The 24647-nt window shown below is 46.6% G+C and overlaps 1 protein-coding gene across 1 annotated transcript in view; it reads left to right on the forward strand.

Annotated features, from left to right (window-relative positions):
• Positions 1 to 1254: 1254 nt before the first annotated feature.
• UBE2H (ubiquitin conjugating enzyme E2 H) overlaps positions 1255 to 24647 on the forward strand; it is a 310921-nt gene continuing 287528 nt past the window's right edge. Inside the window, exon 1 of the mRNA XM_085653629.1 lies at positions 1255 to 2038. Coding sequence (XP_085509755.1) covers positions 1986 to 2038 — 53 coding nt within the window. The 5' untranslated portion in view covers positions 1255 to 1985. The remainder of the gene's footprint in view (positions 2039 to 24647) is intronic.

The raw sequence follows: 24647 nt of genomic DNA on the forward strand, positions 1-24647 counted from the left end.
GATCGCGTCCTTAAACATCATAGGGTGTAAAATTGTGTGGCCAGGTTATTAACAGGATAATGTGCTGCATGGCTAAACACTTATTAGGTCTAGAAGGCGAGACCTATTGGCTATGCCAATGCTTGTTATATACAATAATGTCTTGCACAGGCACTTACTGGCTCAACCCTAAAAAACTGCTGGTGGCAACAATACACTCTAAAGAATGTAAACTTCACATGCAAAACAAATAACAGAGGGATACTCTGTCAGCCATGGTAGAAATGTGTAATCATCTTAATCCCATTGGCAAAGCAAAGACCTCTGTGAATAGAAGGTTCAGGCCCTTGGTACTGAATATCTGTATTTAAGCAGGGACTTTTACTAATAACGACACAAACGTTTAGCTCATCAAAAGTGTTCGTGTCAATAATCAGTAACTTTCCACTTCGTCAAGATTGCAAAATACCGGAGACCAATTGTACCGTGTAAGTGCGCTTCAATTGGCCATTCAAAACAACCCGTTCCAACATGGCCACTCCGTCGACGTGTCTCTACAAGCCTCCTACCAAAAATAGAATTGATTAAAGACTGCAAGCTGCATATACGTCGGTGTGGTGAGTATTTTGAACTTGGCGCAGTCCCTGTTGTACACAAAGGAGAGTCCTCGACATAATGAAAATAAAATGTTGTAGTGTAGAAAATGCTTGTTGACGTTAGGTAATCGTTTGTTTGCTGAAGCCAGAAAAGTGTTGCACGTTGTGTTTAAAGATTTTTGTTAATGGATATTCACAGTGTGGATCATTCAGTGGATCATTCATAACAAGATGTATATTTTTCTGAATTAAGCAATTTGTTGGATTTGTGTGTATAGTATTAGAAAACGTTGTTAAAAGTATGAGATTTGCAGTATTTGTTTCCACTGGCCATTGTATGCTTGACTATACTCTGAAGTTCTCCGTCTCAAGATGGCAGCCTGGTTGACGAACAGCTTTGTGCAGGATCGGAATCTCGTAACACTGTAGTCTCTCTTCCTTGTTTATGGTAGTTTCTTGCTTTCGCCTTTGTCGTTTGATGTTTATTCAGTATAGTCTTCGCTCGGCACAGAGTAAAATTATTTAATAGGACTGTCCCTGGTGCTCCATTACAGTATTTCTACGAGGATCAGTTGTACCTTACTACTTGTCTTACTTCATTATCAGTGGCATTGGACTACAAGTCCCAGTGTGCTCCGGGGCGGCAAAAACGTCACTATTGGTGACGTCCTGCGCAGGAGGTGGAGGGAGTGGTGGGGGAGGCTGGGGTTGATGCTGTCTATAGACAGTCAGAAGCAGCGGAGGGAGACAGGCAGCGGCGGCTGGAGGGAGCGCAAGCAGGGGCTGTCCTGGGCCTATGACAGCAGCGGGGGGAAGCAGGTCACGGGGTGGTTTAAAAGAACGCGGATGGCGCTGGGCATCAATCTGGGGGCTGCTTTCAACTACTGTCGCCCCAGACACCGCCAGGGTTTTGTGTATTACTAAGGACACAAGTCATCGCCGGGTGGCTCTAGCACCATTAGGGACCCGTGGCCCCTGACACCCTGAAGGGCCCGGTACTACGGGATCCTGTGTCACTACTGGGGCATCAATATTTGGCACCAATGCTGTGAACCGTGTTATTTTTCTAGGAGCATCTTGTTTAATTCCGGGTCCCTTTATTTTGTTGTAGGATTCTCCCAAATGTATCTTGGTTAGCCCTGTTTCTAATTGCGTCCCTCATTACTTCCATTCTTTCCCGGAGCCCTTATTAGAATTTTTGTTGTGGCTCTTATTCATTTTTTGGAGGGGGCACTTGTTCCGGTGCCTGATTTACGGGGCCCCTACTTACGCGTAAGGGCCCCACTGGTATTCTTCGGCCTAGAGGCCATTCCTCCTCATAGAAGACATAGGGGGACCTGAGACGCCGGAGGAGGAGCCTCCTCTTCAGGGAACGTGTGACCAGGAACAGCAGGAAGAAGAGGGGGCACCATGTCTTCGCCAAGCCCGGGCAAGAGACGGATGGACACTGATGTCGTCAAACTGTATCCTTCCATAACAGCAAAGCAGCTCAGCTGTTCCATTGTGGCCGGGTTACTCACTGTTGCTCTTGTCAACCAAACCAGAAGGGATAAGTGATAATGATGTGTCTTCTAGCCTTTTCCACATGCATACACTCCAAACTTAGTACTGGCTCACCAGTACCCCCTGTGAACCATTAGAACTACCCCTTAATGGAGTGGTTCTCTTTTCTTTTTAGATGTGCGAAAATTGAATCCCTGATACTGCTTACGTATATTTGTTGGCATATGGAGTAGAGGATTCAGCTGAATATGTTGTCTTTGACTTTTGTTAGGTTACCCTCTGTTTTTTTGCACTGGGAATCGTAGTACTTTATAGCTGTCAACCTCTGCTGCCGCCACTCAGTGATGGCATAAATGTCGATTGATTGCGCCCCCAATCGCTTCCACCACACCTTTCACAGTAACGTTATTGTTTTGGGACCCATACCATCGAATTATAATGCCAGGCTAATTATGTGTATGAGAAGTAAACATCGTCTCACGTTGCCCACAAGTGTGTCGGTATTGGTGTCCTGGACATCCGTGTCTGTTCCAAGCACCGGACAAGTAGTATCCTACAAAGGAAGAATGTTCCTTCTGACTCCTGTAACGAGAAGGGGCCCTTTGTGTATTCTCAGCCTTTCTTGTGTTCAGCTTGAGCTTTGCATTTTTTGTCTGTTCTGATTCACCCTGAAAATCGAGAAGATTATCTTTTCCATCGTTATAGACCCAGTGTAAATACACAATACCAATTTAGGTGAGAGGGCACTTTCAGCTTTGCCCCTCCCCCAACGGCGTAATTTTGAAACGTCTCTGCGTCTAACGCTGCTTGTTCAAGTGGTTATTTACAATATTTAAAGACCTTACATGGGTGGTGGTGGGCTGTGTTATTTAACGTTGAAAGATAATTACTGTTATGTACGCAACTGGTTTGTGTCTTGAGAGAAATCCTCTAGTTTATAATGTAAACAATTACATTTTATGTCGTGACACTCGCACAAAAAGAAGGGAGCGATTTGATAATCAGTCAAAGGAGATGAATGTGTGCTATAGTCCCGTGCTTTATGGTTGTGGTTTGCTTTGCAGCAAAGAAAATACGACACGTCTGACCTCCCCCCCCCCCCCCCCCCCCCCGTTTCAAAAACGTAAACAGTGACATCCCTCGGGATTGTTTGATTGATAGAACGGGAAAGGGGTAAAAAAGATTGATTTTCCAATTAAACATAGATCTACATGCTCCTGTTGATTGTGTTTGACGTGTGATTTACAAAATAGGGTTCGGTTCTGTCGTTATGATTTCAAGAATCGGAAAATTGTGACATGCCATCTCTGCTGAGCAGAGAGAATCGAGCTATATATAGCTGTGTTTTGGATTGCCCTCTGAAGGCATATTTTAATCTAAAGCTCGTGCACGCATGAAAATAGGGTGGAAAATAACCAGTGTCGAGAGGAAATGGGGGGAAAGGCCGCAGTCGACCTACTAGAAGCTGCTTCCTTTGTTCCCTTTTAGCTGTTGCCAGATAGATTAGGTAACCTGCTATTTCGGGGGAGGGGGTGATACCTTCCAGCCAACAGTGTATTTCCATTTCATATGTATTACTGCCATGTTACATGTGCAAAACTAGTCTGACCTCAAATGACAGTCCATTTAGAAGCCCCTTTGTCAGTTTTACTCTCACCAAAACGATAAAAACAACTGCGTTTTTATGAAGTTCAATAGTCAAACCTTTTTTAATTGTCATGTTCCAGTTGGGGGTGGAGTGGAGGCAAAGTTTTTGGAGTTGTTTGTCTCTTAGACCCCTCCTCCTAGTTCGCATTTGTCTGTTGTTGCCGCCTCTCCCGTGCTTCTTTTTCCTTTCTTCAGCCATTCTATTTTGAGATGTGAAGTGATTCGAATGTTTATTTCACTGATAATCGAGACCGCCAATGATGGGACAGGACGTGTATTTTATATAAATTGTTAGGATATAGTTGATCTTTATTCATTTTGATGGAATCGTTTTTTTCTTTCACTTGCAGAAGTGCTGTTCTTGTGATGCGTACGTTTTCTGCCACCTTCTATTCACGCGCATGTACACCAGCAGATCTGTGTGTTAACCTTGTAGGGACAGTAGTCTACTTCAGGAAACACTGGGTGGAACCTTCGTGGTGATGTGTGTGTGTGTGTGTGTTTTTTTTAAGTTCAAAACTCCATTAAATCAACACGAAACAAGACTGGCCCATCTCTGAAGCCTGAATTTTTTGTTTTTTCAAGATTTTTGAGCTTGCACTTAATCCCCGAAGCGGTTGCTATAACGATATATTTATTGTGTGGCCTTGTGTTTAGTTTACCTTTGGTGGGTGAGCTGAGAGACTCCGAAGCTGTCTAGAACTGCAAATATTTCTTTAAAACTCTGTATGGTGCAAATGAGAGGTAGTCGGCTGTAAATTCAAGGGGGCGGTGGGGGGCTGTTGTTTTTGCGTTGTGCCTGTTACCATTGAGTCTGGGTGGTGTCGAGTTCACACAGTTCAGAAAATGAGTCCTGACCCCTCCCCCATCCTACTTTGCTGAATGGTATCTGGTGCATGGGCAAAGTCGCTCTCGGGGGGTAAGGACTAGGGTCCGGCCGCTTGCTCCGATTGGATAGCCTGTTACTACCCGGAAGCATGGAGAGGGGAGGAGCCAGTGGAACAGCTGATTGAAGTGACAAGAACATGCTTCTTCCAGCCTCGGGGGAGAGTGGGGGCCCTGTGAGCCCGGGGGAGTCTAGCTGCACAAACACCGTGTGAGCCGTAACAGGGCAGATCCTGGAGTACAGCTGTGCTGGCACACAGGGCTCGGACGGGGAGTTTGTGGCCTCCACTTTAGTTGAATGTGATCGGGGAGACAGGCATAGTCTATTATTGAGAGAGCAGTATTGTAGACTTCAACCACGTTTTACCAGATATTATGGCTAATTGTTCTGAATGCTTTAATGAACTTTACAGACTGTCACATGGGGCCCGTTTAGGCTTAGAAGTACACGCATTGCCTTGAACCCTCCACCAGTAATCTCTTATCCTTACGCGTGGCAACTTTCGTTTGTTTCTAATTGCATTTTATTTCTTCTGCTAATTATTTCACGCTTCTGTGGCATATGGTTGGGTTGGCACATTACATCTCCAAATTTACCTTGCGTGATCTCTCGCACATTATCTATATAGTTTTTTTTATTCGGCTTTCAACTAGACACTTGAGCACAGGTTAGAGGTTTTTTTTTCTGGACATCCTTCATACATGTTTAGAATTTCAGCGCTTACTGTGTTTTTAATCAATACGCTTTTTAGTAAAGCAGAATGTTGAAAATGTGCTTTTATAATTGCAGCTAGACCTCTGTGGATCCAGTTCCTCATTTTGGATCACACCCGCGCACTTAAATAGTATTTTCTTGTAGCTGTAGAAAAATGATTTCTGTATCACGAGCTGAGGAAGAAAGGCTCCACTCGTAATCTTCTTAATGTTGAATTTGTGCAAGCAACGCAGTGAGGTTGGGACACCTATGATTTCATCCAGCAGGTGCTAAAGGCACTGGAGAACACGCCCGGAAAAAAACTAATTTGTATGCTGTTGTTTCAGTCGTCCATAATTGTGCGGTTGTACAAAAGAGTATGCACAAAAGAGTATGGCCTTATAAGAGCCCCCTCATGTAGTCTAGCCCTCAGATTAGCATCGTGGGCATCCCGTTCAACCGAGATGAACTTTTAGTACCTCGTGAAGTCGACACACACATACTCGTGTTTATCAGAATTAAAAAAACAAAGGCTTAGCCAACGCGAACATTGCTTTGAGACAAATAACGCTAACATGTAAACCTACTAAAGGTTTTTTAGGCATAATAATAGCAAAAGCACAATGTACTAGTTTGCATGTAGCAATTACTGTGTTGCAGTGTGCTCTGGAAAATGGCAGCCTTTCCATGGCGGGGTATGTTTACACACTTGATGTAAGCTTTGCAAGTGTGCAAACAGTGTTATTTGCCATGAAGCGTATTGCGCATATTTTATTTTCTCTCCCAAGACAAGTAGCTAGTTGTTTAAAAGCATACGGTTAAACCTAACTTCACCATGAACTATATTAGATGGCATTGTGCATCATTCGCATCACCTTACTTTTTGCTTGCCCTTTTAATGTCCGTACTACTTGCTTATGACCGTCTCACATGCTTTGTAAATGTTGATGACCGCTTAAACGTATTTCAGTTGCATAAACATAGAAAGGATACTTTATTAAAACCATTCCATATTGTGATGCCAGGAATACAACGGTTACAATTTAAAACAGGTTCACATTAGTGACCTTATTTGCAACTCTGAAAGCTTCTGTTTGTGGTTTAAATACCAACATAGGGGAACGAGTTGTAGGTTTCGATTCGGGCCTTGTGCATCAATTTTCAGTTTTCCTTTTACCTTCAGTAAAAAGTAAAATTTTTCTATAGATTTCTAATGAAAGGCTTCTACTGTAGTTTACATGTCTCGGCTGGGCGTTTCAATGCACCCTTTCTTCTCTAATCGGCCTTTTAGTGGCAATATCCTAGAGTCATTTGATAAGATAGAAGGCTAAGAGCAAGAATGTTCCTGTCCACACTCCGCAGCAAACTTTCTGTCTTACTGCTCATATCCAAACCTCCTGTGTTTTTGCTTGGCTAAACCAGTACCTGAACCTTGTCTGTAATTAGATTCACTTTGTTGTCACCACTTGTGGTTTTAGACCTTGTGGTGGTGTGGAATTATTTCAGTGTTCCATATTCTTTGTGAAGTGACCTGAAAGGTCAGGGCTTTCTAAACTGCAGATCTCTCTGTGGCCTCTGTAAAGTTGTTTGACTTGACCAGTTGACAGTGGGAAATTCTAGCTTACAATTTTGCAGTCTGTGTGCCCTTCTGTCTTTTCGGTGGCCTTTGATTTGATTGCTTTTCTGTGACATAGTAACAATGGAAGGGGGAGACTAGCAGAACGACAGGGCGCAGAGGGGAATCCAGTGCTCTGTTCTAAGATTTGAATAGACCGTATACTGCTAGAGGAAAATAAATGTCGGTAGTGTCCACACCTCAGTAGTATTCATGTCTTTTGAACTGGAAGAAAGGAGTCCATGGTTTTAAATAGTAATAATAGCCTCCGGTGAGTTGATTTGAGCATGGGTAATCCTTGTACTTGAAATTGTAATCCTCCCCAGAAACCAACAGGTGTACAGCTGAAATTATCTGCCAGGTACTTTCTTAAGCAAGGACCATAGAATGCTTCAGCTAAGCTTACGTTTTCACTAACTCCCGCTGCTTGTCGCCAAATCTCCTGGTCTACTGTTGATCTGCTACCATCTGAGGAGCTTACTTTGGACCTACTGGAAATGGTTTGTAGTCCCTTGTCCAAGGTCTTATCGAGGATCAACACTTCACCTTTATTCCAGTGCTTCCTGTTTTTTGAAACCCAGCATGCTTTTGAGACTTAAAACATATACAGGCTTAGGCGTGCTCCCACAGGTGTATCACTTTACTCCTTCCTATCTCCCTTATTTTGTTTAAGTTGCATTTACGGAAGAATAACCATTAAATCTGCATGATATTGACACACTGTTCTCAGGGGCAAACAGCTCAAAGTAGGTTCTCTGTTTGCCGTTCTTTGTGCTCCCCAGAAAACGATCGACCTATTTTGTTGATCAGTTTTTACTACGTTCCTCCATTTTGGAAGAGCAATTTAGAAACCACTACCATTGCATCTATTGAAGACATCTCATAGAAGAATAATTCTTTTTTATGAGCACTCCTAAACATTCTGTTTTTTGGCAACCATGATCTCCACTGTTCCTAAAAATTGATAATTTTCAATACCAAGCAGAGGGATCAAAGAAGAGCACGGGTTCACTGCCCCAGCTACGTTTGTCATACTGCTTTACAGCAATGTCATACTTTATTCCAGCCGGACTACTACCATGACTGCAAGGCCAAAGAAGAGTGTATACCTCCATTGAACCCCCAGACTGCAAATGCAGCCTCTGTTTAATAGAAAAATAGTTAGTCTTTCTTCGAGCCAGCTACTAAGTGCCATAGAGTCTTGAAAGTGTGTATACACTTCCTACCTCTGACTGCATATACCGCTTAGGGGGATTTTGAGAATTTTTTCTTCACCTCGTCTCTAGTCCACTGCAAATTTCTCTGTTTGCTGTGGAGCGAGCCGGCGAATCCCTTTACTTCTGGTCCCTTGGGGGGGTAGGTTAGGAGGCTAGTTGCCCATATTGATTTCTATTTAAAGCAGATGGCAGCACTGACGCACAGTGGACGTGCCAAAGGTTCACCAACGGCAAGCCCCTTCTGCGTCCGTCCATTGCCAGGAGCCAGAACCCCTGCCTCTCACCCCAGAAGGAAGAAATTCATCCGGAATTGCCTATTCATAGAAGGATCTCATTTGCATAGGTAATAAAGTCAATTTGTTTGCTATTCACCAATATTGTCATACACAAAACTCCCCACTTCATCCTGAAGGCCCTTGCAGTTGTCACTTTCAAAGTCTTAAACTGACTAATTGAGGAGAACCTCCCTTAATCTTTAAGGAATCTCTGACCCCGGGGGCTAATCTCATTTTAACAGCCCCTGTTAACGTTTATGCTCTGCCTGTAGATACTTGGAAACGTTTTCTTTGTAAGGTAAGATCACTGCCTAAACTTGAAATTTGGGACATGATTGCAACCTCTTTTCTTGATTTGAGGTTTCTTACATAAACCTGGCTAAAGCCTCACTTGGTCCCCTCCATTGCGATGGCTCTCTCTACTAATTACAACATATTGAGATTAGATAGGGTGGGTAGAACAGGTGGGGGCTTAGCAGTAATTTTTAAAATTCATAAAAAATTGCATTCATCCAAACCGTATCTTAGGAGTGGGCAGAGATATGTGTTTTCGTCCTCCTGGCCCATATGACCTTTCAGTCATAAACTCATGGAACTCGTTGCGATCCAGATGTTGTCTTCAAAACATTTTTATTCTACTTGATTTTAATATACATATGGATGATCCTTTAAATTTAGAGGCAGCACAACTCCATACCGACCTCACTTTGCTAGGTCGCAAACAAATTGGTAATGGTCCCACTCATACTGCAGGTCATGCATTGGACTTGATTTTTACTATCTCTTCTTTTTTGTCCTGTGAGCCTCCCTGTCCCCTTTTGTGGACCATCACCCGCTGATCAACTTTCACATCTCGTCAGCACATATAGCGGTAATGGCATAAAATTACTCTTGATGCTTTTACTAAAGAATGTAACTCCAATTCTAGAGAAGGTAGAAGATATGCAAGAGGCATTTGAAAATTTAAAGATATGTTTAAATACAGCCATTCACAACCTGGCTCAGATGAAAATTAATAAATTACCTAGACAAGCTCCCCATGCACCTTGGTACACTTCCGAACTACGCAGGGAGAAAACCCAGTGTAAAACAATTGGAAAGACTCTGCCGAACAACTCAAAACCCTGACGGAGAGCTCTATAATAAAGTCTTAACACATTATCATGGGAGTATTGAAAAAACACACAAGTTAGATCTCTCAGCAACTCGACAAAGCTGGTAATGCCTCCAACTTTTCAAAATTCTCAATTCTTTTATTATTCCCAAGGCTTGCATAACAAACTTTCCACCTTAACAAATGCTCTGTGATGGTATAGCAAACTATCTGGAAGATAAAGTGAATATGATACATAATAATCCGTCAAATCTGTTACATTGCGTAAATTCAGAATCTAAATGCGCTTCTGAAAAAGCCCCTACCATCTGCACACTAGAGAAGTGAGTACCTCTCAATCTAGAGTCTGCTCATATAGCCGTGAAGGCTGTAAAATCAGGTTCTCCGTCTGATCCCATTCCAGCCAAGATAGCAACTACGTTGTCTAATCAGCTGGCTCCGACTATATGCTCATTACTAAATCTTTCACTAAGCACAGGCAAAATTCCAGCAGAATGAAAAGCCGCTCAGGTCATTCTGATTCGGAAGAAGACTAATCTTCCTGCTTCAGATGTATCTAACTATCGTCCTATATCGCTTCTTCCCTGGTTGAGCAAAATAATTGAAAGTCATATTAATAAACCACTGATGGGAGTACCTTGAGTCCAGTAGGATCATGGATTCATCCCAGTCAGGTTTTATACCAATGTACAGCACCGAAACAGCATTATTAGCTGTTAAAGACCATATTTGATGCTGCCAAGACAAAAATCAGCCATCTATGGTTGTATTACTGGACCTGTTAGCTGCTTTTGATACAATATCTCATTCAAGACTGATAAAGAGATGGGCATTCAGGGCATGGCTCTGCAATGGTTTAGAAATTTCCTCTCTCATAGAACTCATAACATAAACTTTGGGCCGTTTAGATCACGCACTGTGGTAAACAATAAAGGAGTGCCTCTGGGCTCCTGTCTGAGCCCCACACTATTTAATATATATGTAACCTCTCTGGCAGATACTATAAGAGCCCATGGTTTCACACCTCTCTTCGCATGCGGACGATACTTAGCTCCTGATTTCTTTCGATAAAGATTTATCCTCAACGAGACCATTTTATGAATAGGATGAAAGCGATTACGGGCTGGATGGATGAGAATTTCCTTCAGTTAAACAGTGGCACAACGGAAATGATGCTCTTTGGTACTGCATAACAGTTATGGTCCCCTGACTGGTGGCTATCTGAATAGGGAGTGCCATCTGTTCCTACATCCTTAGTGAAAAACCTGGCGTTCACCTGGATCAGAATTTAACTATGAAAGATCAGGTTGTAGCTAAAACTGGCACCTGCTTTCACATGAGGCTACTGCGTAGAGTCTTTCCATTGCTCCCTCTCACAATGCGCATGACCCTAGTTCATGCGTGTGTGATTAGTCGCCTGGACTACTGCAATGCTCTTCTGGCTAAGGCAAATGAATCCCTTGTGCACAAACTCCAGTTGGTTCAAAATACAGCGGCCTGCTTAATCCATAATCTACTGGCTAGATCTGCTTCGGCTCCCCTACTACGCTCGATTCATTGGCTCAAGGTGCGAAATAGAATTTTCTTTAAAATCTGCTGCCTAATGCACATAGCGCTTAATGGCTAGGGACCCAGATATCTTATGGAGAAACTCATTCCTTATCGTCCAGTAAGGTCTCAAAGATCTACAAACCAGTCCTGCTCACCGTCATACAATTTAAGAAAACACGCTCCGGGGGCTAGCTTTCTCATTTCAAGCCCCTTTATATTGGAGCAAACTTCTATTCACATATGAGAATGCACCGTTGTGGCTTTAGGAAATTATTGAAAACCAAACTGTTTTAGTATCATAATCCACTGTCTCTGTTTTTCTGTTGTGCTGAGATATCCCTCTGGGGATGTTTCATGCGCATTACAAATATTTTTTATAATAATATTGATGCACCTTTTTCACTTGCTTTGACAGCAAGTGCTTACTATTGCTCTTGAGACTATTTGGTTTTGCTACAAATCTTTATCCTGGAGGTCAGTTTAGTTAAGATATTTTTTATAACCACTCAGAGTTCACAGGTACCTGTCTATTCTTACCGAAATTCTTTACTTGGATTCTCTATGGGATTCATCACTTGCACTATCTGTTGTCACTCCTGTTTCTCTGTGCATGGGACAACCTGAATGTAGTACAGGAATGAAAATTAACTTAACTGATGCAGAGTTCTACTCCTGAAGAGCAGGAGAGGGTGAGCAAAATTATTTTAGTTTTTTCAGGCATACCTTAACGTCAGGACGCGAGTCCTCATTTTTACTGATGTCACGTTGTCATGCAGTTATAGTTGGAGAAATCAAGAGTGCTGTATGGCGGAAGGGTTCCAGTCCAATGATCTTCTGGTTGAGTTTCTTGACCAAGTACGTTCTTTCTGATGTTCCATATATATTTTTTTTTATTCTTTTTATTGAACAACTTGAATCTGCATGGTAGCATGAATCAGATTGACAATTTACAGACGAGGAATTCATTCAACAACACAGTGATAATCACATTAGCTACAGGGACAGAGCAATGAAACATGGGATACAGCATTTATGGTGAGGGCAGGTCATCAGAAATGGAGTTGCGTGGGGGACTACAGATCTCCCCTCGGTATGTGTTCCATGCCCCTCAGATTTGAGACCACTTCTTGGGGCAGCCCCTCGCAATATACACCGTTTTTTCCCAGAACATACACCAGTCCATGTGTTTCTTCCATTCTGCTAGATGTTCCATATTTTATGTTAAGGGTTCATATATTAAATGATCTTATTAACCTTCTTTTTGTTTGTTTCGGGTGGTGTCTCCATATAGGATTCTGACCTTTTGTCTGGTATCCAGTGGACATTACCATATTTCAGCTCTAGCAAGAGACCATTTCTGCCGTGACATCTAACCTTTCCTCAGCAGTCAAAGTGTCGGTTGGAGTGAAGTGGAAAATGTTCTTTGTATGGTATCAAGGACTGAGATGCCTATTTGTGCCATTTGATGCTAAAATGGGGCAGCTCTGAACAAATCCTTAGTCTTACTCTGTTTAAGTTTAGAAGAGATACCCATGGCAACTCTCTGCACTATGAAAATCCTGAAAGCTCACTGGGCCAGTGTAAGTCAAATCGTAGTGAGCTTTTAGTAAGTCTTTTGGCTCCTCCCTGAACCTGGTTCAGTCGGTTTTCAGGAGTGTCCCTGCTGAGCTGACAGGATTGATAGGAAGATTATGCTCTCGAGCTTTTACTCCATGCAGGATGATTTTTTTTCTTCTGCACATTCTTGTTTGGTACTTAAGTTGTGCCATTGTAGTTTTAAACGTCTGTGAAATTACGCAGATATGTTTTATTTGGAATCCTAGAACGTGGTTTTAAAGAAAGTCCTAATCGGTGGTTCAGGAGAGTCTAAACTCGTACACTTCTTGAGGCAAGGCTTTAAGAACTCTGGAGCAGGTTGTGTTGTTGTCTCAAACTGAGCTCTAGTGTAACTGCTTGAGGTAGGTGTTATTTGGCAAGGTATTCCGCCTTGGTAACATACCTGAGGTAGTGACGTAGTCGAGGTGATAGTTACTACGAGCGAGGAGACTAAATGGCTATCACGACTTGCTGTCAGTACCTCTGTACTGGTGCTCATTCTGTTGGGGACAAAGCTAGTACCGAAAGTGTTAGGTTTCGCTTCGGTTTGTACTTTGACCTTTCTAAGTATCTTTGTATGTTTCGTCAGGATGAGCCGACCTGTTTGCAGAACCTCTTTGCCAGCGAGAATTTTGCCACAACTTTCTGCCAATCTGTTCAGTGGATGAGTCCATGGGGCATTTGCCTGGTGTTGAAGGTTCTCTAGAATGGTCCATTATATGGAAGCGTGCAGAAATGTAAAATTCTGCTTTGTTTTAGACATTTTGGAGTCCCTTTCCTCCTATGAGAGTATAGTGTGCACTAGAGAATGCTGCCCCCATGGAGACAGCCATCATTTCTGGGTAAGCAAAATACTTTGTGTTTCTTTGGTTATCCTCGAAATAGGAAATCTCATCACATGTATCCTATTTCCTGCTGTTACGAATATGGCATGTAGATGTTGACATCTCTGCATGTTTTACAGTTACTTAAGCGTAAAGCAAAAAAAAAAAGCACCTGGGTTGGACAAAAAAGTATCACTATTCTAAACCAAAAGAAAATGTAGGTGCAAAATACTTATCAACGACTAGCTATGTAGATTGCTTTTACTACATTATGCTTTACAGAAGAATTGTGATTGTTGTATAATTAGCCCATGCAGGAGTTAAATGCTTTGTCCTCTGAGAAAAGACCCAATCTTTGTCTGCAGGATAAAGCCTGATTGTAGGACTGGCGAAGATAATGAGGTGGGTAAAGCACATTGAGCAGTGTCTCTGGGAATACTGCGAGACTGCTGTCGGGTGCACCTGATTCCCAGAATTCGTAAGGGAAATGTTAACTGTTTCAGTTAAGAGAAACTGTATTCGGAAAAGTTTTTAAAATAAGAAAACAATATTTACCATATTTCATTTTGCCAAAGCAGTGCTTAATCTGTGAATTCTGATAAACGTGCTAAACACTGTAGAAATCAGTAAGAACACACAAAACATTAACAGTTGCATTATTTTTGAGTACAGTGAAGTGACATTACATCATGGAAAACTTAGTGCCAGCATCGAAATTTTTTTGCTCCACTCTCTACACCAGCTTTTGTGGTAGTTCTCTCACCTGAAGTTCCAAGATGTTTCACACCAAGCCCCTATATTTGGTATTACTTTTCTAACCCAGTTCAGTCGTGCATTTTTTTCAACAGTGTTAAGTTTGTTCGAGGAAAGCATCCATGAGGGTCAACTCCTTCTTGCTCATGCTTTAGTCTGCCAAGAGACCGGTTGCTTTACCCCTTCTCCTGCTACCCTGTTGAAGAGGAAGCATACTCTGTGGCAATAAGAACTGTCCATACCTTGGTCATTCCATTTTTTGTGTGTGGCTGTTGCTTGGAGGGTTTTATTCGAAATGCGCTAGAAAACCACCTGTCTGTAGGCGAGTGCACTTGCTACACTCAAGTGCAGAAATTACTGGTGCGCTGTCAAGACCTTGGATTCAAAAGTGGAGGCCTCATGGATTTCTTCTAAATGAGGGAAGAATTCCACTTTGCCAGGGCTTACTGCTTTCATCCCCAGGATGTTAGCCTCTGGCCTCAAAGGTCCAGATCCATGGGAACTGTACATACTCTTACCTTGGTTCAAAGTAATCCCCCTGAATCCACTTTGCTTATGGCCTCAACAGTTTTTTTTGACTAAGTCAAACCCTTTTAATGACTATGAGCAAAGATGCCAGAGATAGCCCCTTAGTTAAAAACAGTTTGTGCCATATACTCTTCATTTCTCATTCCCTCACCTCTTCCTTGACATTCAGAATCTGTAGCTCTGTCTGCTGTTTTGGCCCTTAGAAGGCAGGTCATTGATAACTCTCCCCTGCCCATACCTTTAACAATGGCTGGCCGACAAACTAAATTTCTACATTTGACCAGGTATGGTCTTAAGATGTCCACGGACACTTTATTAAATGGGAGTGCTCCATAATTCTTCATGTCATCCCTATTGTCAGCTTTCAGGGCTTGTACAGGACGTTCACCATGGTGCAGTAATTCTTTTCTCCTCTGCCCCATTTCTTGGGCTTGTTAACTCAATTCAGTGTGTCTGCAGCATCCCTCTGTCAGCCTGTCATACCCTAGCTTTATGTCCTTGTGTCTAGGTTTCGTTGTCCCACTTAGTACTTTTTTTTTTTTTTTTAACTCTTTATTTTGAATTGTTTGATACAGCAGGGAGGAAACCAGCAAGCATCACTGTCAGTCATATAAGGAGAGACATCAAGAACACCATTTCACAGTTTACATTACATTGCATTGGGAACATCCTGGAGGTCGTGGCAATGCCACCCTTCAGAGACAGGCATAAAAAAAAAACAGACCCACAAGTAAACCCTCCCGATGGAGAAGGCAGTCCCACCTCCGTGTCTCCCATAAGCCATCTGCCACTATCCCTCAGCACCGCTATGAGGTACATCTTGAGTCTCATGTGCAGAGAGGTATCTCGTCAGGGGGGCCCAAATATCAGGGGGCCGGGACACAGGCGGCAACAATTCAGCATATAGCAGAACATTCTCCTGACAAGTACTCATATCCCGCAGCCATTCCTTAAACTTAGGGCTTCTCCCCCGCCCCCATCGGCACGCCACACGCCTCTTGGCTAGCAACAGCGCGCAGGTAACAAATCGTCGATCCACCTTGGGTATATCTCGGGTGTACCCCAGCAGGGCCTGAAGAGGGGAAGGATGTAGCGGGCCACCCAGCATCTCTCCCATGGCAGCATAGACTTGGCTCCAATAATCGTCTACACTCGGGCAGGTCCAGGCCAGGTGTAAGAAATCGGACCCAGGGGAATGGCATCTATCGCATCGATCGTTGTCTCGGAGATGAAACCTGTGCATCTGGACTGGGGTGCAATAGAGGCGGTGTAAGAATTTATAATGAATCACACGGAACCTACTACTCGAGGAAATCATTTCGGTTTGCAGACAGCAGTACTCCCACTGCTCGTCAGTGAGCTCTGTACCGATCTCAGTCTCCCAGCCGGCCCGGGACCTCAAAGTATCCCCCCTGTCACGAGTATAGAGGCGCCTATAAAGCGAGGAGACTATGTGCGACGGGGATGTGGCGTCAAGAAGGTAATGGAACGGCTCTAGAATTGCGGGCTCTGACGGATATGCCGGCAGTACTTTTTGCAGGCCACTGCGCAGCCGTATGAACTATCCCCCCTGTCACGAGTATAGAGGCGCCTATAAAGCGAGGAGACCATGTGCGACGGGGATGTGGCGTCAAGAAGGTAATGGAACGGCTCTAGAATTGCGGGCTCTGACGGATATGCCGGCAGTACTTTTTGCAGGCCACTGCGCAGCCGTATGAACGCAAAGACCTCCAGGGGGGTGGGGACGACAGCTCCAAAAAGGAGCGGGAGGTCACGAAACCTGCCCTCGTGGAACAGGTCCCCCCCCAGCACGCGATTCCGGTTTTTTGTTTGATTCGCTGAAACAGACCCTCCGCAAGAAGTGGAAGGGCCGGGTGATACACCAGTGGCATCAGTGGGGAATAAAGAAGCGGCGCACCCATATGGCCAGCCAGAACACTCCAAGCATGCGCCGTAGCCTGAACAGGATTGCGGTCAGCCCGTAACGCGGGGACCTCCGCGAGGACCACTCCCTCCAAGGGGATCGGAGCAGCCAGCCAGTGCTCCACCGCTATCTGTGGCATGTAAGGGGTGGGGTGATACCAGTGATACGCGTAGTGTGCCTGAGCGCAGTTGTAGTACAGTTCAAAATCGGGGATATCGAGGCCCCCCTGTGCGTACGGGCGCGTGAGCACAGCCCACTTGAGCCGCGGCCTCCTTCCCCCCCAAACCAAGCGGATACGTTCCGACCGCAAAGCCCTGAAGAAGTATCCCCCCGGATGAAACGGTATGTTGAGGAATAGATAGAGTAGTTTGGGAAGGATAACCATTTTAATAAGTGAGACACGACCAGCCATGGTCAGCGGCAAGGTCAGCCATCTCCCAACACTTTTGCGTATATCCTCCAGCGCCGTGCCATAGTTCATACGCAGCAACTCGTGTCGATCCCTGGAAACCCGCACCCCCAAGTACTTCACCTCGGTGTCGCACCACTCCAACGGGAATTCGAGCGGGCATCTGTCAACTCCCTCAGCAAGGGGAAAGACCGCGGATTTGCCCCAGTTGATATGTATTCCCGAGTACAGCGAGAACCGAACGAACTCCCTCAGGATGGAGTTCAAGTGCACACGGGGGTGTTTGATGTACAGCGTAAGGTCGTCCGCATAAAGCGACACTGTATTTGCCGCTGCTGACAGCGCAAGGAAGCTGCGAGGTAATTTTGCCGAAGACGGGATGCCAGAGGTTCTATTGCCAAGGCAAAGAGGAGCGGTGATAGCGGGCACCCCTGTCGGGTGCCCCTAGTAACCAGGAACGGTTCTGAGATTCGCCCGTTTATAAGAACTCGAGCCATGGGGCGGTGATACAGGATTTGAATCCATCTGGAGAGAACAGGGTCCGCAGATTGTGGGAGGTAGACCTACCAGGGACGAACCCGGATTGATCAGGCAGGATCAAGTCCCCGATCAGAAGGTTAAGGCGGTTCGCTAGAACCTTGGCTAAGATCTTCACGTCTCTGTTGAGGAGAGAAAGGGGTCTATAGGAATCACAGGAATCGGGGGGGTTTCCCCGGTTTAAGGAGCGAGACTATCAGGGTCTCCGACATACTGGGCGGTAGCGAGCCGGTCTCATTCGCCTCCTCGAAGACCTCACGCAAGACCGCTGCCAGCGGGTCTATAAAAGTTTTGTAGTAGTCAACAGGGAAGCCGTCTAAGCCCGGTGCTCTCCCCGATGTCTGCATGATGGCCTCCTTGATTTCAGCTATGCCTATAGGAGCCGCCAGAAGCTCCCGCTGGGCGTTTGAAAGCCATCCGAGAGTGAGCTCCGAGAGATACTCAGACATTTCTAACGGTGATTCCCGTCTGGATGAGTACAAGCCCGAATAGTGGGAGACAAAGGAAGAGAGTATGGAGGGTGTATCTCGGCAGAGGGAGCCATCAGGGCACTTGACCTCCAAGATATGATTAGAGCCCCGCGGGGGGCGAATCGCCCCCGCTGGGAATCTGCCGGGTCGCTCTCCTTCACCATACGCCCGCGCCATGAAGTGCGTCCCCCTAAAATGGACCTCTCTCTCCGCGGCACGCTTGTATTCAGAGAGCTTGGTACGATATTCCAGCTGTGCTCCAGGATCTTCCAGGAAGTCTGTGGCACGTTCCAACGCCCCCCGATCACGCTCCAGGGAAGTTAGAGTAGCGCGGAGAGAGCGCAGCACCCCCGAGCCCTTCGAGATGCACACCCCTCGCATAGTGACCTTGAGGGCCTCCCACACCGTAGCAATGCTTTCCACCGACCCTCTATTGCGGTCTATGAAGTCCATGATCTCCTGGGACATTTCGTGCTGGAAGAGCTCGTCCCTGAGGATGTTGGGCTGCATGCGCCAGGGGAGCGGTGCACCAACCAGCCCAGTCCTGGCCAGAGTGATCAGTACAGGAGCGTGGTCCGAGAAGGTACGCGGCAAGTGGCGCGCCGCTAGAAGCGAGGTCCCCAAGCCCCTAGAAAGCAATATGTAATCCAACCGGGCCCATGTAGCATGTGGTGCCGACCAGTGCGTGCCCTCCCGCGTGTCCGGGTGAATCCGGCGCCAAGCATCTAACAGTGAATGGTGGGTCAGCAGGTCGGAGGTATATGCCTGTGAGCGGGGATGGTGTGGAGCGTCTACATTGGAGCGGTCCAGCGAAGGATTCAAAGTAACATTAAAGTTTCCCCCCCAAAGCAGATGAGTGGATCCCACCCCCAGTATGACTTCCCATAGGGAGATAAAGTGCGTGGGCTCATCAATATTGGGCCAGTAAGAAGACACGATAGTAATCGTGGCCTTGCCCATGCGACCCCACGCAACGCAGAAACGGCCATCCGCATCCACTTTTTCCCCCAGAGGCACAAAAGGGGTATGTCTCTTGACCAGGATGGCCGTTCCTCTTGAGTATGTGGAGTACGAGGAAAATAGGCTATAAGACGCCCATCGGGACGCGAAGTTAGGTGTGCCCTGGGGATCTGTATGCGTTTCCTGTAGCAACGCGATATGAATTTGGTGACGATCTAGATACCCCAGGACTTGGCGGCGCTTGCGCGGGTCACCCAACCCCCGTATATTCCATGCCAGGACATTCACTCTGCTATGTGGGTCTCGCAGCGCAACGCCCTCCTCCTGCGCCATCACACAGTCTGACACCATATGTCCCCCTGCGGATTGTCTCTCAGCCATGCCTGCTCACCCTGACACCCTCCCACCGCTAGAACAGACAGGCTGCCCGCCGCCAACTCAAGGCCCTTCCATAAGCAGTGCCCAGCCATCCACTCCAATGAAGGTATGTGATCTGTCCAGTAGTTCCATGTAATGCTGTATGCACGTCTCCTCCCCTCACCCATTCCATCCGACTCAACCAACTCGTCAGAGGAAAACTTACCAAGCAACAACCCCCCCCCAACAAACCTTCCCCTCCCCTTCCCTCCCCTTCCCTCCCACCACGGCAGCCCAATCCTGCCGGGAGCCATACCCCCCCCCCCCCCCCAACCCTCCCATCAAGCAGAACCAGTCTTGTGGGGTACTCCCTCTGCGGGTGACGCCAGTGGGCTGGACCTACCCTCCCCAGTCCCGATATCTCACCCACCATATCGCCGCTGCCAAGGGCAGACAGCGAAAAATGGGATGGGAGGGGGAGTGCCACGGCAAATAGCAGCCACCACAACCCTGCCAGCACCTCCGAAGTAACAAATGGCGAGAAGAGCGGGGCACTTGACCTTCATGCTTCCCCCCCCCCCCCCCCCAACCTTCCCGGGCTAGGGCCAGAGTCAGTGAACTGGAAAAAAAGTCTCCCAAAGAGTCAGATAGCCCAGCTGAGGAAGTCCGACAGCCATCCTCCACAGCCAGAAAAAAAGGCGTGAGCAAAGTGGGAAAAAGAAGAGACAAGGAGGAACAGCAAAGAGTGAAAAAGGGGGTAGTGAGAGGGATGCAGAGGAGGTGAGACAGAATTGGACATTATGGCTTTGTGATATAATACTCATCAGTCCGGAGCCGACGTGGGAGATCGGGACCCGGACCTCGCCCTGGGGCCATGCCGCGGAGACACGGACGGCCGCCGGTCCCTGAGAAAGTCCTCCACCTGCTGCGGGTTACCAAAGAAGTGGACTTTGCCCTGGTGCGTAATCTTGAGCTTAGCAGGGTAGAGCATAGAGTACGGAATATTGCGTTGTTGCAGCTTCTTATTCACTCCTACAAACTTGCGACGGGCCTCCTGCACCATCTGGGTGAAGTCGGGATAAAACGAGAGCGTAGTATTGTCGTGCTGGATCGGTTGTTGCTCTCGGGCCAAGCGCAGCAGGGTGTCCCGGTCTCTGTAGTTGAGGAACTTGATTATCACCAGGCGCGGTGGAGCCCCCGGAACCGGCCGGGGCCCCAAGGATCTGTGGGCCCGTTCCACCACCAGTTGAGGCGAAAAAGCATCCCGGCCAAATTTATCCGTCAGTAGGCGCTCTATGAATTCCTCCATACGGCCACCGCCACTGGATTCCGCCAGCCCTACCAGGCGAACGTTATTCCTCCGGGAGCGCGCCTCCAAATCCTCGTTTGTCTCCGCAATAACTTTGAGTAGGCGGTCCATCTGCGTTAGTTTGGTTGCGTTAGTCCCGGCCCCATCTTCTAACTCCGAGATCCGACCCTCCGCCTCTTTGAGCCTCTCCATGTTGGTCCAGCCGGTGCACCACCGCATCCAGCCGAGTGTTCATAGTGTCAATCTTTGCGTCAATGGACGTCAAGCTCCGCTGCATGCCCACGAGCAAGGACCTCCAGTCCAGATCCTCCTCGACGGTACTCGTCTCGCCCCCTTCTGCGTTCTGGGCGCGCGTTTTTTTCCCCTTCGCGGGATTGAATTGCAGCGTTGATTGTTTCGTATCCGTCTTGCCCATCGTGACTGCGGTAATGGGGTCGATTCACGCAGGGAGCAGGCAGGGCAATGCAGGCGATGGGCACCAAGGTCCCGGCGGGATGGCCGGTCACGCGCTCCCCCACGTCAGCTCCTCGGGGCCCACCCTCCGGGGCAGGCAGGAGATGTCCAACGAGTTATCCGGTCCACCACCGGCAGGGGGGCCTCAGCGTCCCCCACGCCCACCAGCCCCCTCACAGCCAGCCCCACATCCGTCAGTCCAGCCGCAGGAGCGGAGTAGGGCCGCGGTAGCTAGCCCTCAATCAGGAGATCACCTTCGTGCACACCTCACGCGAAGCCGCGTTCCAAGGCCCCGTGCACCCACCGCTCCGCACTGCCAGAAGCAGAGAGCCTTCTCGTCCACCCCAGCAGTCTCCAGCAAGATAGGCGATGGGCCGCTCGAGAGGCCACCGGGACACCACACGGGCAGTAGATCACCCGCAGCACCAAGGCTCCACAGAACCGGCACGACCGCGCCGCCAACGGCTGTCCCAGCCCACACTCCAGACTCACTCCCAGCAGTTCACGGAGGACGGGCACTCCACCTTCGAAGCTCCTCCCGCCGCAGTATCGGCGCACAGCCCCGGCCCAGCGGCTCAGCAGACCTCGGGGATCCCCAGCCTCCAGTAACGCCAGCGGCCGTCACGTAGCTCCGCCCCTCTCCACAGCTCGGGCGCCGGAGGCCAACAAAGGTCGATTCCTCCCGCTACTGGCCGTCGTTCCGTCTCAGACTGACACAGGGTGAGCTGAAGACGCCCCGCTCCTCACCAACGTGGTCCGAGCAGCATTTGGTGGCCTGGAGGATGACTTTAGAGGATTGGCATTTGCCTGGCCGGTTGGAGCCTCACGTAAGTGCGGCCATGACAGTCCAGCGCCACCTAGCGCCCCCCGTCCCACTTAGTACTTGAATGTTAAAAGGTCAAGCGTGCTGCTCCAACAAGTAGTGTTGGAAGGAAGGCTTCCATTCCAAGGAGGCCTTACCAAACTATAGTGTTGACTCGTCTTGGTGAGCCCAAGAAGCAAAAGTACTTTAAGGAGAGATTTCCTTCAGGTTCCTTGGTTGCCTGGCACAGTTTCTATGTTTGAGTTTATGTAAAGTGTCAACTTGAGGTATCACAAAAGCCATGAATACCACTTGAACCTAAATGGAATATGAGCCCAAGTTGGGTGCTAAGGATGGCAAAGTGGTGGAGGCTTGATTGAGTTAGACCAGTAGGTACAGATACAGTCTTAAGAGGCCCGAGTAGAGTAGGATAGGATGTCTCCTATTTTCTGGAAATACAGCTGCCTATTATTGGCTAAGTGGCCACTATCGTTGCTCTGCTTGCTAATCTGTTTCCAGAGTTTGGAAGTGGCATCTGAGAGGCCAGAGGACTAAAAGTGTCTGACTCACCAGTGAGAAGCTTATTCTTTTACAGCACTCCCTTTTAAGAGCGACCATATGCACTGACCCCCTTAACAGATAAGTAGATTTCGCCCTCTTTTGGACCGAAGCCAAATAAATGCTTTGGCGCTGCCATTGTCCTCTTCCGCCCAGACTTCCTCAGCATCTGGTTCCCGTCGGTTTTTGCTTCACGATCTCAGCCTCCACACACCAAGTAACCGAGCTAGTTACTAATTGCTGAATCCGTTGAAATGCAGTAAAGCATTGACTTGTCCAAGGTCAGTATTTGTATGCAGCTGGCTTTATTTGCCATTTTTATCGCACCTTGCACTGGTAAAACTGGATTCAGGTGGCATTGCCACAGAACACAGTCGTCCGAAAATAGAATCCAGTTGCAGATTGCCATAGAGTCCTGGTTTGGTGTTTGGCCAACCAACTAGCAGCACTTTCGCAGATATGCCAAGGACCTTGAGGGGGCCCCACGTGTAAACAGCAATGAGACCCAAAGTGCACCTGTGGACTATTAAAATTGACCTTTTTGGAAATACTTTCTGTAACCCCAATGCCGGTATTTTTTAAATCCTACATCCACAAATCCATTGATTTACTGAGGCGAAGGAAAGACCGCAAGGGAAAGGAGCATCTGGAGTCCAGTCTGACTCTTCGAAATGAATACGAGGTTTTATGTTTTTTCGGCACGGATGTGCTGACTCGAATATGAAGGCCTTTTCATGTTTGGCCTTGTCTTCCCAATAATGTTGGGGTAACAAGGAGATTACATTTTGCAGTTGTGGCCAAAACAATGACTTCAGAATGAAGTTATTTTATTTTCTATAGTTCAGAGCAGATCAGTAGTGATGTAGTCTTCCCTACATTTTACTTTTTACACTTTTTGTTACTTTTTTTGTCAGACTTCGAACAGCCTACATAGATTATTGTTATGCTTTCGTTTTTCATTTCTTTTCTAATAAGGTCACTTGGTTATCCGAAGTAATCAAATGTATTACTTGGTGTTAACTGTGCAGTTCTTCTTTACGTTGAGTATTGCCAAGTGTGCAGTGTAAGTTTTGCTTTGCTGCATATTACTGTATAGAATTCGTATTGACAGGAATTTGACTTTTTTTGTAAAATACCACTTAACTTCATATAATCAGATGAGTGCTGTATATGAGCTTTAAAAATACCAACAGACTGTCACTTGCAGGTGCGGCCTAACAATACTGTATACACATTTTTAAAGTTAACTTTTTTATTGTTCTAAAACTGAAAAGGCCAGACAAAACAGTGAATGCCCTCCAATTGAAGACCTCTAAATAGATTTCAGTAACCACAGACCGGCCCAACACAGTCTGCCTTACAAAAGTAAAAAAAAAAAAGAGCCACCTGATTCGTTAAATACATCACAATAAACATATAAATATCTAAACCATTATAGGAAGAGCCAGTCTTCAAAGTAGCCTTACAGCCCTCAGAGGATCACACTTCACAGACCGAGTCATCATAGCGCGACATGGCTGCCCGTCCCCCAACTAAGTCCAACTGAGGCAGCTTAATTTTGGCTTTCTCAGAAAACTAATAGGGAACGTCCTGCAATGAGAAAAGAAATGTCCTGCTGGATATCCGATTGAGAAAGCTATGCTATATTCAACGGTTGCTGCAGCACTAATGAAGATCCAACCTCTGAGATTGTATTGCTGAGCAGAGCTCTGCGAAAAAAAAAAAAATAATTCTTCCCTTAATTTGTATACTTTTTTTTAAATTTTATTTTTTAGCACTGGCACCATACGCAGGATAGAGTTGCACAATTCTGGGTCCTGCACGACCACAGTCATGGTTACCTCACTGTTGCTGTCTACGGGAACATTTATTTCTGGGTGGGAGCCCGTGTGCCATTCTCACAAGTTTGCCATCTTCATGACCAGGACGGGCCAGTGCTCTGCCAATAGCACCTTCATAGCCTCTGCCAGAGAGTCCTTGGGAGGAATTACCCGAATCACAGCACTCTAATTTGGCAGTCCTCAAGTTTCACAGCACCTCCTGTTTACCTTTAAGGGGAAGGAGACTGCTCTGGTCATTTGCCAATTCATC

Source organism: Triturus cristatus, chromosome 4_1 (genome assembly GCF_964204655.1).
Source record: "Triturus cristatus chromosome 4_1, aTriCri1.1, whole genome shotgun sequence".
NCBI lineage: Eukaryota > Metazoa > Chordata > Amphibia > Caudata > Salamandridae > Triturus > Triturus cristatus.